Source organism: Lepisosteus platostomus, chromosome 4 (assembly GCF_059453375.1).
Source record: "Lepisosteus platostomus isolate fLepPlt1 chromosome 4, fLepPlt1.hap1, whole genome shotgun sequence".
Lineage (NCBI taxonomy): Eukaryota > Metazoa > Chordata > Actinopteri > Semionotiformes > Lepisosteidae > Lepisosteus > Lepisosteus platostomus.
Window position 1 is genome coordinate 64502146 of NC_142614.1, and position 16875 is coordinate 64519020.

General features: G+C 35.1%; 1 protein-coding gene across 1 annotated transcript in view; it reads left to right on the forward strand.

The window, feature by feature from the left end:
- The first annotated feature begins 8479 nt into the window (after positions 1-8479).
- grin3a (glutamate receptor, ionotropic, N-methyl-D-aspartate 3A) overlaps positions 8480-16875 on the forward strand; it is a 28190-nt gene continuing 19794 nt past the window's right edge. The window contains exons 1-2 of the mRNA XM_088630241.1: positions 8480-9848; positions 15580-16181. Of these exons, the coding sequence (XP_088486367.1) occupies positions 9117-9848; positions 15580-16181 (1334 nt within the window). The 5' untranslated portion in view covers positions 8480-9116. The remainder of the gene's footprint in view (positions 9849-15579; positions 16182-16875) is intronic.

Here is a 16875-nt window from a genome sequence, read left to right on the forward strand (position 1 = left end):
TTTGTTCTATTTCACATTTATTATTAATAGCTTTATGCTTATTTTTATATTTTTACTTTATTTTCTTGGAAACAGAATAAATAATACACGAGACAAGCACAAAAAAATCATCTGACAAAATGCAAAAAAACAATATCAAAACTTATTATAAAGACTATAACTTACACCTGTAATAAATGCCCAACTCATCTCACAGATTTTCAATGGTGCCCAATCTGGCAAGTAGAGCATCCACAGCATAACTGTTACGTGCTCATCGATGGAGACATCTAAGCGACATGAGTCAAATCAGTATAATGTCATGCATTCAAGTTGTCATAATCACTACAAATATATACCAGATCGTTACATTGATCATTACAGTGGAAACTATCCTTTAATCTTTGTGAGCACCTGTGATTTGGGGTTATACTGCTCTTGGCCTATCAGTGATGTACACCATGTGGCTGTAATGTCTTCTGAGGATGTAAAACCGCATGTCGTTTAGTTAAAACTAACAATATCTGATTGACATACAGATTCCATCATACCAATGCTCTCTATATAAGTGGAAGAACGATATTCCTTTAGATGGTTTCATTGTGGAGAGCAGGTGGAAACCTCTTCACAATTTCCCTCTCATATACAGTAAAACCAGAACTGGTGGATAGAAAAATGATTAATTGCGAATAAAACCTGCAGTACCTTAATGAAGGAAGATCCTGACTCCCACACTGTTTTAAGGAAGTCACAAATATTAATGGGAATCTGATCCAAGGTTGGTCAAAATTGGAAACCTAACAACACATGACTTTTCTAAATCTATCATGAACTCCAAATAAATACATGAGAAGAAGCAGCTCACTATTGCGTGTGTCCATGGGGACAATCCTACAACAAATAAACGCTTGGCTTATGTCATCAAAAATACAGTATACAGTTCAGGTGGAAGTGGTAACCAGTCTACTTTACTCCTTTATTTTTTAAAATTGTTAAAAGGTCTAATGAGTGAATGGCCATCCAGATCCCAGAGACTAGTCCACCAGTCTTCACTGACCCAAGCCGAGAGCCTGTGGATGAACTCTTGTAACAAAAGGTCAAGACCGAAGTCTCTCTTTTCAGCATTCCCCGTTCTGCATTAACAATCTAACACTCCAACTTCAGTTATCATGGAATTGATTTGGTGTACCAGTTTAATAGGGGCCATGAAAACCAAGCATAAGCTCTACAGAAGTGCTGCTGATTTATCTTGAAACTGAATACATTCTCATTTTTAGGCAGATATTTTGGTGCAAAGAAAAAACATAGGAAAAGATGTTACAAATGGCACTTTTACCACAAGTTCTAATGAAGAGGTGAACTATTACTGCCTAAAATGCTCTGATTCTGATTGTCGGTTAACATGCTCCAGACAAAAGCTATGTGCTCCTCTTCAGCCACGCCCAATAATTCAGTTATCCTTCTGGGGAACTGGGATGGACATAATGGGAAAATCCTTCCATGGACACAAATATATCCTTATGAGTTTAAATTGGACCACTTGGTCCTTAGAAGGTGTAGTGGTCTAGAATAATTGTCGTAAAATTTTTACTTTTCTTCAAGAGTTGGAATCAAGGTACTCCTTTTAAGTCATGACTAATGAAGGGTTTGGTGGAGGTCCTACAGATCAAATTGATCAACCTAAGAACTTCAATCTGTCATCCCTCAACAATTAGTCTTGTAGAAAGATTCAACCACACCCTCAAACAGATGTTATTGCAAACACTAGAAAAAGAAAGCAGAGATTTGGACATGAGCCTTCCCTTGTTAATGTTTGCTATCCGGGAGTTACAGTACCAAAGGCCTCTGTGGGCTTCTCCCTATTTGAATTTTTATATGTGAAATGCCCACGAGGCACTCTTGATATCACTAAGGAAATATGGAGAATGAAGACAATAGTGATGTATGCACCTCCTTACATGATTGTACTGTAAACCACTTAACAAACAGCTAAACCTACCCTATAAGTTACTGAATGCTTGAAGAAGGCTCAGTAGGGACAGAATCTCAAAATGATATGCAGGTTCAGACCTGACAGTTTCAACCCAGGGAGTCACATATCTTCATCCAACACCAGATAGCAAATTGCTCAATGTCGTAGTCACAACGAAGCAATACAATCTCCTAGTTTTAGAAAATAAGCTTTGCAACCTGCATTATACTGTAGGTCTATGGCATATATATAACCACAAGCCTTTCAATTTTGCTTCAGGTACAGGTACTGTAATTTTACATATCAAACATAACCTTATTATATAACCTATTATTATAATCCTATAGGTTGTTTTTGATACATAGCCAAAACACCACATCTTCTGTCTTGGAGAAACAAGTAAAGGTTTATTTCATGCTGAAAAGAAACGTGACAACGTTTCGGTTGTAGAGCCTTCTTCAGGTGAAGATAAAATAGGTATCTGCATAAGCATGGAACTTTACTTGTTCCTTTGCTGCCTGTGCATGCTGATGCATCTATTGTACCTACTTGTTACTTGTACCTACAGTACCTACTTCTGTCTTTCCATATGTGAACCTGTTCATTTTATGTTCAGTCTAACACATATTACTTGATACATAAAAGTGTAATGACTGCAAGCTTTAGAGCATCAAAATGTGAAAACTGTGTAAGAGTCTGAATACTTTTGCAAGGCACTGTATGTGTCCACAAACAAATGTAATTTTAATCCTTTGCTTAAGTCAGTTGAGAACAACCTCTCAATTAAAATGATGACCTGACCAAAGGGCTTATGCATTCTTACACAGAAGACAATGCAATGAAAGAAACAAAAGAAAAATCAATAAAATGTAAATAAGGTAACATGAAGTGGCAGTATTAAGAAGTGCATGTGTCAGGCAGAAATTATTGAATCATATAACTGAAAATACCCTCAGGTACAAAGATAGATAGTTTCTGCTCACTCCACAGAGTCCACAAGTCATGGCAGGGGTAAATTAAAATACATTTCACGGACAATCTGTAGTAGCTCTAAGGAAGTCCTACATCTTAAACTGTAGGGTGGTACAGAGAATTGCTAAATTAGTATATAGGAAAGTATTTTCCAAATTAAACACCTGTCATTAAAGCCAATGAAAAAGATTTGTCTAGTATGCATAGAAAACCAATGAATTAGTGTGGAGTGTAGTAGGTCTTGTGATGACAGAATGGTTTAAGATGGTAATATTCACCTGCTGCCCTCCAGGTTTTCTAAGTAAGTTGTAATCCTCAGTGAATAAAGACACAGAAACAGTGGTAATATAAATAGCATTAATACATACTAATTAAGTGAATAATTCTTTCAAATGAAGTCATTAAGTATCCAGAATGAAATAGAAATCAGAAGACACTGCAGTCTTCCAACAACAGAAGTAAATATTAATGTTAAAGGCTGACTGCTTTAGAAACCATTCTATAAATAACATCACCATAGTCCAAGATACATAATACAGTTATTTGAATTGGTACAGAATACACCTAGAGAAAAGTGTAAAACAAAGTGTGGCAGACCAGATTAGTGAAAGGAACAGTTAAAGGCTTATTCCTAATGTGGGTGATTGCTGTGGGCGGTCTGGGGAGCTGTGAAAAAGAAGGTAGGTTACGCAGATTAGGTGGTCGGAGATATGAGATGATGGGGCGGTCAGAAAAGAGGGTACCAGTGGAAGGATTTTTCAAAATAACTGAGTGATGCACAGTATCAAAATATTCACCTACACTATATATAGAATGATAGACACGTGTGAGTTTTATTGTAAAATGTGAGTTTTATTATTAAATTAAAAAGCTTTAAGGCTGCTATCACAAATCCATGCAAAGAACAAAAAATAGACTCCATATTAGATAAATTAATTGCTGACGAGAAAGGGTCTAGCTGCTTGTTAGTATTTTTTCGATGATTTTAGAAAGGCAAGGCAAAATTGATATGGGTCTACAGCACTTAGGGTCTGACTTATTACACCTTTTGAAAAGACACATATCGTAAGCTCACATACTGTAAGCTAGTAATTCTGATTCATCAACTATTTTGCAAAAATTAAGGGACTCCAGAACTTGACCACATCAAAATCAGCTAATCAACATTTTTATTATGTGTCAACCTGTCAAACACATATCCAGCATTAATGTTGAAATGTTCATTTAATACAGGAAACTTTTGTTTTTATCTGTCAGAACAGTATTTCATAAGTGAATGGAACTGGTAATTGGAACGATAATGATATGTTCTCTATAAATCTAATCGACTTCAGTATTTCCTAGTATTGTTTAAGAGGTTTGAGAATTGATGTTTCTAATAGCTCGTTTTAGAGCTTCTAATGGCCTGTGTGCATTTATTTCTAATTTTGTTTGAAGGAAAGCCAATTAGTGTGATTCTAAGAAGCCCTAGCAGTTTGCCAAGTCAGATTCTTTTACTTAATTAAAGTTGACAGCTCAGGGCTGAACTGAGAAATTGTGATTTTGAACTCTAAACCTTATAATTGGAATAAACTTGTTGACAATATTGGTAAAACAATTGTAAAGATTTTACATTTTTCAGACAATTGGCTTAGAGAATTTAGTTTATTGCAGTTAGATCATGTACAAAATCCTCTTCATCACAATTTTTTACATTTATTTTAAGTAAAATGAGAGGGAGAAGATCTTTCAAGCTACCTCTAACACGTGATATGAAAGATCGCAAAGATCCTTACAAAACACAACTGACTGGTACTTGAAAGGACATTCTGTGAGTATGATGGCAAGGTTTACTTACTTACTGACTTACAGTCAATCCTAATACATTCAAGTGAAATCTGAAATAGGTTTAGTGAATTGAATTGGATTTTAACAATATCAGTAGGTTTTGATGTTTCCCAGTTTATTTCTAGCAAACTCAGACCTGAAGGAGAAAGAGGTTTACTAAATAGATGTAAGGAACAAAGCCTGATCTATCTCTTATTTTTTAAAATATATTTTAAAAAGGACAGATTTTATTATGAGTGTCTAGGCAAAACAATGGAGCATTGTAAATTAATGAATTTATACGGTATAGCTATTCCAAGTCTTTTAGAAGATTTTTTTACACAAAACAGATACATTTTTAAGAGTAAAATGAACTCATATACAGTATGTACAATTCAATTGAAGAAAGATACTTCTTTAATGAGGTGGCATGGTGGCACAATGGTCTTGGGTCCAATTCTTGGGGTGATGTTCCTGGAGTGATACTTGGGATTTGCATCCCTCTGTGTTTGCATGGGCTTCCTCTGGGTGCTCCAGTTTCCTCCCACAGCCCAACTGGTACTGGTACTGTATGTTGGCCTCTGTGCACCCTGCAATATCCTATCTTGCACCCAATGCATAGTGGGATAGGCTGTAGGTCACTGTGACCCTGAACTGGAGTGGTTATTTAAATGTATTTAACTTGAACTTGAACTTGAACTTGAACTTTATTGCCATATGTAACCGGTACTGGTACAATGGAATTCTTACTTACAGAAAGTCTCTCGATTATAAAACAAGTGTAAAAAACAAAACAAAGTGCAAACAGTGCATCAAGACAATGTACAAACAAACAATAGACAATGTGCAAGTAACAAAGTCTCTCAAACAACTAACACATCTGGAAGAGAACTACAAGATCATACATTCAGATAATCAATTCTAGGAAGCATTCTGCATGTGATAGCCCAGAGAATCCAAATTAAAATGGCTATTACCAGAGCATATCAAGAATTGCAAGTGTCTTACTGAAACAGCTAGTGTGTTTTTTAGTGTCAATAAAAGCTTTTGAAATATCGAGGTAATTTAACAGTGGCTTGGAAATGTTTCAACAGGAAAAATGAAGACAAAGTTGTGAAATCTTTCTTTCTGAACAGTAGATTGTTAAAGTAATCTACTTAAGTAGATTAAGCAAGAGCCTAAAATGAAGTAAGAGTCAGTGCTACTTACAGTATCATTCAGATGACTCTGGTGGAAATAATATCAGAAGTATAACACTAGGAAATATGGTCTTTCTATTGAACCCAACACAGTGTGGAAAATAGATCAATGTATAGTACAGTATACTTCTGTGTATCAATGTTTCAGTATGTATCAGGTGGCCATGAGACAGTCAGACTCTTAGCAAAAATGAACATCTGTCTGATAATAGATGGTGTGAAGCCATTTGGGAGCATGGGAAAGAGAACTGTAAATTTAAAACAGCATGACAGTGAAAAGAGTGCAAACCTTGTTACAAAACTCACCTGGCTGATATTTGTACTTTTGAGCAAATTGTAATCTATTTTTTCTGTTCTTGGTTATGATCAGAGGTTTTAACCTTGTAGTGAAGGCTTTGAAATGCTGTTGTTTTATGGGAAACTGTGGGTTTTGATATCTTCAACCCTGCACCCAGGATGTTGTTGGTGATTTCACTGACATTACACAAAAAATAAACTTCCTCTCCTAATGCTACATCAGAGGGAAGGCTTGTCAAACAATCATCGGTGCGAGAGGAATTGATACCACTTGTAGAGTGATATTGTCTATCTTGATATCTAATGGTATGATATAAGGCCAAGGTTGCTCATGACTCTAGGACAGCTCAACAAGGTGATAGAGGACTTTACTACTCATGACCAGGCTATAATTACAATTTAAATATAGATTTATACAGTATAGTGATTTTCATCCCAGAGGATCCTGTTATACTTTACTTACAGTAAGGGAACCACCTCATTCACCACTAAAGCATCCCTCCAAGACAGCAAATACTCACTATCTCCATCAGTGCTGGCTAGGGCTCTGTCAAATAATAAAGAATACAAACCATCACCCTCATCTTGTCAATAATTTCTAATATAACCTGAATTACCCGGAGGATAGGTAATGTCACTACAATATTTGTAAAATCAACTTAATTAAAGGCACAGGGCTGCATCTTGATACCTTCAGGTATGCTTTCTATGCTCACCACAAGAAAGTATCCAGGTCCAAAAACATAAGTTACATAAGTTAGCAGAATCAAGAATCCCTGAATCTAACTTAAAAAATATATAGGTAATTTAAAACTATTAATTCAAAACTATATAAGGACATTAAGAATGTATATGCTAAGGAAGAGGTCAGTTTCATAGGAGACTTTAGCTGTAACAACACAGACTGGGAAAAGCTTATAGGAATGTCAGCAACAGAAAGTATAATGGGGGACATTGTTAACGATAGATTTCTCACCCAATTTGACAAAGCACCAAAAATGCAAAAAGAGGTGAGAGAACAATTAGGGAACTATTATCATAAAATAGTGCTTTGAAGTATATTTTAAAATCGTTCAGGTTGATTTCATTCAGGTTCATTTCTATTAATTTTATAATCACAAATTCAATTTGCTTGACAGTAAAACAAAGATATGTTTCAAATGTTCTGCCCCGGTGCATTTACGCCACTTTATTTAATTGAATATACTGCCAAAATGACTAATGGTTTATTTTTTAGCATTAATTTTAAATATACTTCTCTTTGTTGTGTTTTTCATTGACATCGCATACAGTATTTATTTGTGTTTTTCAGCGCAAACCATCTCTTGAATTCATTAATGACACTGTATTTGTTTAATTCTTGTTATATTTCACATGTTGTTATATGTTTTTTTTTTTATTTCCTGGGTACTTGCTATGTGAGTGAGGATTAAGGCTTTAACATTTTTTTTATAAATGTTTTTTTAATGCTTTCCATTTTATGTGGTCTTGATCTATATCTAAATCTTTTTTTTCACTGTACATCTTAACGGTGTTACTGAATCTCTATACATCTACGATATATTACATCTAAATGCTCATTAGTCTTATCTTTAGGAATTGCTTCAGGGGCAGATCTTTGCACAAGTAAATGTTAAGCCCTACCTGAATATGTCGTTACTTTTGTTTTCATATTTTAACAGAACACCAGAGCTTCTATGGTATAGTGTAAAAAGTCACCCTTTGTAATTAAGAACTGTTAGAAGAGTTTTTTAAAAAATCTTCAATGTTTTGCCATTTTGTATTGTCTTGCAACCACCTAATAAAATAATAAATACGAGTTTTCGCTTTGTTATGATTACCGATGTCAGCTACTGTACTTAATGCAATTACAGCTACGCAAATCGTGGGGGGTGTTTTTTTTGTATGTGGGTGTATGCGTATTTGCTGTATTGGAATGCTAAAAATACTTTCTAATCTTATTATTTAAATTGATTTTTATTAATGCGCCTTTCCAATTCCTGTTAGCTACTGTACATTGCGAGCATAGTGTGGTTATTTAACCCTTGTGTGTTTCGTGCGGTGTTTCACGGTGTCATTTTTACATAACGAGGGGTGTCATTTTCCCGTTCCATCCATACTGTAGATGTTATTCTGTGCAAAGGAAAAGCAATGTAACAACGAGGGCGATGTGGCGATGATGTGGTTAACGGCAAGCTCCCTGGTACACAGATAGCGGTCCTCTCAGTGCAGCGTCAGGGATTTCCTCAGCGCGCGCTTCTCAGTGGGAGTGGAGCGCAACCAAGCGACTGTATGAAGTTTCCTGATGTCAGACTGAAGGGAAAGCACGTTTTTGCTGTTTGTTTTTCTTTTCAATACATAAGCTTTTTTTTATAGAAATGCAAATATAATCGTCGTTTGTAGCGGACCAAGATCAGCACCACGTTAACAGAAATGGATCTACCTGGGTGTTGTACGTGCCTTTCTATTTACAGAATAATACAAAAAAGAAAAAAAAGATCAGTAATGAAAAATAATAAAGCTTCTCTTCTTTGCACTTTGCCTTTGGATATTGCGTTGAAAGGGAAGCCAGAACTTTATTTATTTTAAGGATGCACGTTGCAGCGCTTAATTTCTACCTCATATTCCTGGGGAATTTTTATTTTTAACGTGTATTTTGAGCCAACGTGGAAGCAGAGACGGTAGTTTGAGATAAATATAAAATGATTAATTTCCCAGATGTTTTTTGCCGTTATTGTGCACCCCGAGGAGAGAGAAGTGCATAACTTTAGTGGATCTCAAATATTTAGAAAAGATCACGACGCTGCTCTGCAGGGGCCACGGAGAGTGGAGGGGGAAGAGGAAACCTACGTTTTTCATGTGAATCTGGATTTTTTTTGTTGCTGACAGTAATGAGGGGGTTATGTTTTGGGGGTGCGTTCGGCAGGTTTTGGCTGCTCCTTGTACTTGCTCCCAGCATCTTACTGTTCTTCTGGTTTCCCGGGTTTCTGTCACATCCACAACCCTGCCAGATTTTAAAGAGTATTGGGCACACGGTGCGGGTCGGGGCCGTGCACCTTCGGCCCCGTGTCTTTAACCTGAACGACATTGGGGTGGACGACGACACCGGGGAAAGACATCTTGAAGAGGGGACGCTGAGCGCAAAGGAGAAAGAGTTTGAAATGAACTGTAAAAGTGAAAACGGGTATGAGTCACGGAGCATGAAGACTAAAAGCCCAGTAAACAACCAGCACAAGGGATCGAAAAGTCGATTTGGGATTAAAAGTGTTGACAGTGAAACCAGCTTTTTTGAGCCCAAAGAATCTCTTTTAAATGCGGTTGAGAAACTCAGTCGAATGGTGGGTCTTTTACCGTATAACTTGTCTTTGGAGGTGGTGATGGCCGTGGAAGCGGGTCTTGGGGAGTTACCCGCTTTTTCTTTCTCTTCCCCGTCTTCTTCAGTTTGTGCTGATCCGGTGTCTTTCCTGCAAAGTGTGTGCCACACTGTTGTAGTTCAAGGTGTATCTGCTATGCTTGCCTTTCCACAAAATAAGGGGGAGCTTTTGGAGTTGGAATTTATGTCATCCGCTCTAGAGATCCCCGTAATCAGCATTGTTAAAAGGATGTATACAAGAAAAAGTGAGGTAAGGAAAGGTTTGTACAATGTTTGTTTCATACGTTAACTCATTTCCCAACAACAGTGTCCTAGTACAGTTATTTTGTCATTCCATGCATCTCGGCAGTTAAGTACTCAAGTTCAGCACCACGGACAGCGATCCAATAGACTCTGCAGTTGCTGTTGGAGCCTTCAGAAACACGACTAAAGAAAGCAAACAAACAAAAAAAAAACATTTCCGCGAAGTCGAGTTTCTTGTTTCTTAGCGAACAATTTGTGATGTTCAGCTGCAAATAATTGTTCTAAAATATATTCGTTTAATACATTTAAAATTAATGCTGAATGCGTATCTTGCCAATCACCAATGCTCTTTGTCTGATTCTTTGTAGGTACGATGGTCTGTGTATCCTAGTGTAGTACAGTAGCAGCGTTTCTATTGATTACCTTTAATCTCAAATAAAAATAAGAAATTTAAGACATTTTAAAATGCATATTGTTATACTGTACGTTGTCTATGGTAATACTGACAATAATTTGGAATCATTGTCTATCTTCCCTGGATGCATAAACTGTAATACGAATTAATACATCATTTTTACTCCAATTGGTTTTAAGGCGTCTTTTCTTATTTTGTAGAACGTTTATGGTTCCTTTGTAATGCAGAAAGATGGTTTCCGTCATCACAGACATCTGTCTCCGAGGGAACAGTGTTTTTTTTTTTATACACCACAGCAGCAATCACACACATCGAATGATTAAAACTCAGGTTCGCCCTCATTGTTATTTCCCCGGCTGAAATAATTTATGGCCACCATGTACTAGCAATCTATATTTTCTGTTATTTGAACTATCAACAATTGAGTTCTAGCTTTTCTTTGTGATCAACAGGTGCATTTTTGTTGAACTTATTTCTTAATTTAATGCCATTACTGTATAATACATTCATACTGTATGTTGCTGTTATATGACTTTTGGCATTCACACTAATAACAAATTCAATTTAGAATTATAGGAAATATATTTATGTTTATAAATATTATTTTAATATATGCTTGGTGCCATTAAAAAGCAAATAAGATCATAACAAGAGCCAATCATTTTTGCATTTTATGGCCATCAGTGAAAAACACACAAACAAGCATTTAATGCTTACACTTACACAACCAAGCAACTGTATACAGACATTCTGTATAAAAATGATAAACTATGATATACGTTACATTACATTTTATCTAAAGCACTTTATTATACTTATTCTTCAAGAAAATAAAATCTATTCATTAAAACATTTTTTACATATTAACATCCTAAAACATATGATACATAATGTTATTTTGTTATTTGGTTTAAGTGATCAACCATCTCGGTAAACTATTTACAGGAAACTATGATATGCCTAGTTCAAATTAAATGTAAAGGCAAAACACCAACAATTGCTTGTGCCTGTATGTAAATGTTGCATAACATGTACAAATAAAGGAAAAAAAATAGAATCCTTGCACATATTCCACATCCCTTTTCAATAATGAATTCGATCTTAACATGTTGCAGTTATTGCTTCATACTTATTTGTCACAACTCAGTTTAAGACTTCCAATCACTCTTAATTGAAGACTCTGAGGTGACTGTGGGTACATACAGTTGGCTATTGTTGTGATTTACACAATTATCCCAGGAGTCACTTTAGATGGCAATGAATAATTCATGTATTACAGGATATTCACAACCACTCTTTGATAATTAATTGTGTGTTTTCATCCAGTTCTAGATGCTACACCACTCTTCTACCGAGATCCTGCAGTATTTTACCTCTTAGATTCAAAGACCTTTTATTTCTAAAATATTTCTGCTCAGCATTTATTAGAATATCTATATAATTATAATAAACCTATAGTAAAGGTCCTTACTAAGGACACAGCTACCCATTTTGACATCAAATTATGGTCTTTCTTAAGCTTTTCATTTTTCTTAGCTAAAGAAAATCTTGCTTTCAGGTGATCCAATGCACAAGATGAAAAACGCATAATGGGCAGACAGCACATCAAATGCAGGAAATCGCAAGTAGCATAAAATGACTGTTCTATGACTTCCCTGTGACTAGAACTATTTTTAGTTAATGTTTCCAAATTAACAAAAAAAAATGCAGACGATTTCTTGCCATAGTGAATGTATGTTTTCTTTAGCTAATTGCACTGTTAAAGAAAAGTTTATTTTTAATCAGGTTATTCTTTGTCTCAGGTCATTCATTAATGAATTGTCAAAATACACCTATTCCCTGTATGCAAAACACTTAGTTCCCTCCTCCTTCATTGGAAGCAATTAGTAAATAAGCATCCGAATAGTCTGAAGGAAGGACCACTAAAGTTTTATTCTTTAGAATAATTCTATGGGCTACAAAGAAGAAAACTAATTGATTTAGCAACTTAAATCTTAAGGTATGTCACATTTCTTTAAATCTTAGAGGTGAAGCAATGTTTTATTATAATACAGTAGCTACTGTGATTATAATAGAGTTGCCATGCAGGAAGAAAAACAGAGGGTAAAAAAAGAACAGGTGTATGGCGCCATCTTCTGGTCAGTCCATAAACGCTACTTCTGCATCTTTGTAATACTGTAGATGGATTTACGAATACTACTGAAAATCTAAAAAGATTACACAAATAAATATTTTTTTTAATATTTAATGAAAATAATGTCTCATATATTCCCATGTTTTGAACCAGTACTGATTCTGATTTTTTAAATCGTTCAACAACTTTTGTTTTTCTGTTGCCTGTGAAACAGAAAAGGTACAAAAACATAACACAGAAAAAATTGAAAATAAAGACTATGCTTCAGACGAACAAATAGCAGTAATAAGATATACAATAGTCAATCTATACCCTGTTAATTAATATGTCATATGTACAAAAATATTTAATTTACACCTACAGAGAACGTTACATTTTAGCAGATCCATAGAATGTAAGCCTCTGGGCCACAATCTCGTTACTTCATATCAAGACCTGGGCCAATAAAGGAGATCCTTTCAGAGATCCTGTGTCTGCACTGATGTAATCTTATTGCTGTACCGAGATGGATTGTCATTATATTTCCGTTTATCTGATTCTTTTTTTTGTGTAGAGAATAAAGCTTTTTCTACATGGGTGAAATGCAATATGGTCATATTGGGCATATTTATAAAAGCACTACTGACAAACCCTCCACAATTTTTTTTTCTTCAAAGAGCTCAGAAACTAATCCCATATTTTACAATATTAATTGTGGCTCCATTGTGTTCCAAAGTAAAATTTAGACTGGAAAAGGAGTAGTACTGATGATACACATACTGTAGTGTTGCTATCATAAGACCTTGTCTTTTATGCAGTATAAATTTAGCATCTGCAGCCTGCTGTTACAGTCTGTTTCAAAATGTTGAACAAGAAGACAATTCTGTCTATTGCAGTGCTGTGATTGGATAAAGAGTTAATTACTATCCATACTGTACCCATAATTTATATTTATTTATGTATTTAAACACCTGCTGAATAAAACACACAGTGGTGTTGTTTAGTTAGGATTATGTGCAACAGAGTTCTTGTAAATAGCATAAGTGTATAAAAAGATAAAGAAAGCCAGTTACTCTGTGTCCAAAATCACATGCAAAAACAATGGTTGTACACATAAATACTGTATACAATTTGTAGTTCCATAACATAAAAAACAAAATACCTCCCTGAAACCTTATCTCCTCTGATTGTTTGATCCCAGAAACAAAGAAATGATTAGCGTAATTAATATTATGTTGTTTCTTCTATGAGAAAGCAGCAAGTTATTTAGGTTCACCGGCAAATATTAATTATCGGACTAGCTTTGTTTGAGCTATGCTTTTCTACTCAGAAGGAGACCTACATCAATATGATAACCTACAATTCTTTGAATACTCTTAATGAACTGTAACCAAATTTTTATTTAGCTCAAAAATCAAGTTACAAAAAAGTGAAATCTTGTAAAATATAATATATATATATATATTAAAAGAAATTGTGTACCAAAAATATCTACAGTATGTACTTTAGATTTTTAAATGCACAATGTTCAAATATATTCATTCACTGAGATAATTAGATCAGGCAAACAGATTTTGTTTAATTATCCTTTTGGCTTTAATGACTGGTCACTTATATTATATATATATATTATTGTTATTAGTTTCATGTTTAACAGGGCAAGAAGGAAGCAGAGCACAAAGAATTATCAAGAACCAAACTCGCATTTGACTTTTTATAGGTTGTTAAGTCCTCAACCTCTCATGAGATTTTAAAAACGTCAGTTCTGCACTCCTCTACATAGAACCAATCCAACTCCTATGGACAGGATGGTGCGAACTTGTTATATACTTTTTCAGTTTATACCATAAATATTCTGCTTCAGACCATGATGATCAATCATGGTGATCAGTCAGATTTTTATGGTCTACTCCTACACTACTGTCCATTTTTGAAAAAGCTTGAGATTTTTTGACAGCAGGCACCAGTATTTAGCCAAAGCAGTACATCTGTTCCTCATTTCTAACTAGGAGAGCAGAGACAGCAGGACCGGAGGATTCAAAATATTGCTAAAGTAGATCATGTCCTTTTTCACAGAAGGGAAAACAGTGTATGTTTGATTAAAGGTTTAATGCATACATCCAGTATTTGTTACTCATTTTAGTCTTCTTTCATTCCCCATGACATCCATTTGAATCAAAACTCTCATTTTTGCTATTATATATTTTTTCTAGACATAGTGACTAATGCAGCTTGGTTACTGTTTAGCATGTAGTTCCTCAAGTATACGTTCTGACTTTTAATGATCTTTTATGTATTTGATTTCTTCTTATTCTTTTCTAAGTTCTATGTAATCAAAAGTAAAAAATGTCAGTAAGCTGCACACAACCAAGCAGATTAGATGGGCCAAATAGCCTCCTCCCATTTGTAAGCTTTCTGATGTTCTTATGTTCATTAAGGCTTGTTCTACTAGGAAACTATAAGGCTAATGTACAGTACATTACAAAGTGTATTCATTAATAGTTCAATGAAGTAATAGTTAAGGAAAAAGAGTAGATGATTGTAATGAATTACTGGTTTGGTTATCACTGCTAAATCCACAATATTATTCCAATTGTAAACACCTGCAATGCATGCAAAATGAGATAATCTAATTTTAAGCATGTTATTTGATTTAACTTTTGATTCCTATGCAATGCCCCATATAGGGCCCTTGAGTTTCAGATCCACATTCCGACATGCACTGTAAATAAATATGGAGCATTATACTATATGACTTTCTGTTGTAACCAGAGCAAGAATTCTGTACATCTACAAGCATTAAATGTTTGTGGACTGATCAGCAGGTACAGTTTGTTTGTTCTCAAAGATTTGTTGTTCCATAAACCATTGAACAATTTTATGCCACTGCCATTTATAGGATATACATTCATGTACTGTTACATCAATGTGGCAAAGGCTGCCTTCTAGATGTTTCTTTAGATCCCTCAGGTGAAATACTGACTTCCCTTTCTTATTAGAGTGCATTATGACTTTTTGCAAATAATACAGGATATGTTTTGGTAGTTATAGATTCCCATCTGTGACTGGTAATTTATTTTAGGACAGTTTTGGTGTCTGATCTTTATCACTCTTTTATTTTAACCACAAACAGATTAATTGAAATATGACACAAGTACTTACTGAATATACAGTACTAGTTTCAATTTTTTTATCTTTCTCTTCCCTTAGAATCCTCTTCATCTTCAGATGGCTTTGCAGAATCCTCCTGTTCCCCAGACAGATATAGTTTTTTCCCTTCTTTCCATGAACAACTGGTATGATGTCAGCTTGGTTTTGTGCAAAGAGTGGAATATCTCTGACTTTATTTTCTTATTGCAAAACCATACCAAATTTCACATGGGATCTATAATCAATATCTCGTCAAATGGCACTTCGAAAAGTGATGTTCAGGCTTCTTTGCAGGGATACCTGGAGTCCCTCAAGGAGTCAGCATCAACAGTGGTTACATTTGGATGCGATATCAGGGATATCAAGAGGATCTTTAATATTGTTACAAAATATGGGCTGGCACTTCCAGAATATCACTGGATTTTAGGGGACACACAGAATGTTGAAGAGCTCAGAACTGAGGGACTACCAATGGGTCTACTGGCACATGGCAAAACTACAGAGCCTGCTCTTGACCACTATGTGCAAGATGCTTTAGAGCTGGTAGCAAGAGCTGTGGGAACGGCTACTTACATAAAGCCAGAACTTGCTTTGATCCCCAGCACTACAAACTGCATGGATCTAGAGAGAAGAAACTTAACCTCAGGGAAATATCTCTCCAGGTAATACTTCAATTTTTCTTTGTTCTTTTCATCCTTGAAGAGGTGGGTGAGAATGAATTTTAAAAAGGTGCCTTTTATGGAAATATTTTCATATAAAAACTTAACATCATCAAATTTAAACTTTTTGTAGAACCCTTAAAATTTGGACACTGTACAGAATATACTTTAAAAGACCTATTTCATGCAGTTATTAATGAGATTCCTTAAAAATGCAAGCCTTAAAGGCTTTTCACATTTATTATGTGAGATAAATGCAGAAAGGACATCTTTGAAGCCCCCGAAGCTATAGTTCTCGCTGTAAATCATTTGGAGTTTGCAATCTCTTATTTGAAATCCAGGTATGCCTTGAGGAGAATGACTGATTAGAGTTATGAAATGCTTTTTGCAATCAAGATAAACACAAATGGAAGCTCTAGCCTTCTACTTTGCTGCATTCTAGAAGATTTTGTTTTGTGTTTTCATTTGGAATTTGTGATGTCTTCTTGCTATATATTTTAGATTTTTTTTGTTCAGATTATTCCGTCTATTAATTGAGATAACATATTAAGAACATAATGTCAGAATTTATGAAGAATGGGTGTTACAAAAATGGAATGCTGAAACAGTCCATTTGCGCAGTCAACTGTTGTGGGAATTCTATACAGTATATACTGTGTATTGAGCTGTTTGGGGATTTAACAAAGCCCTTGGTTAA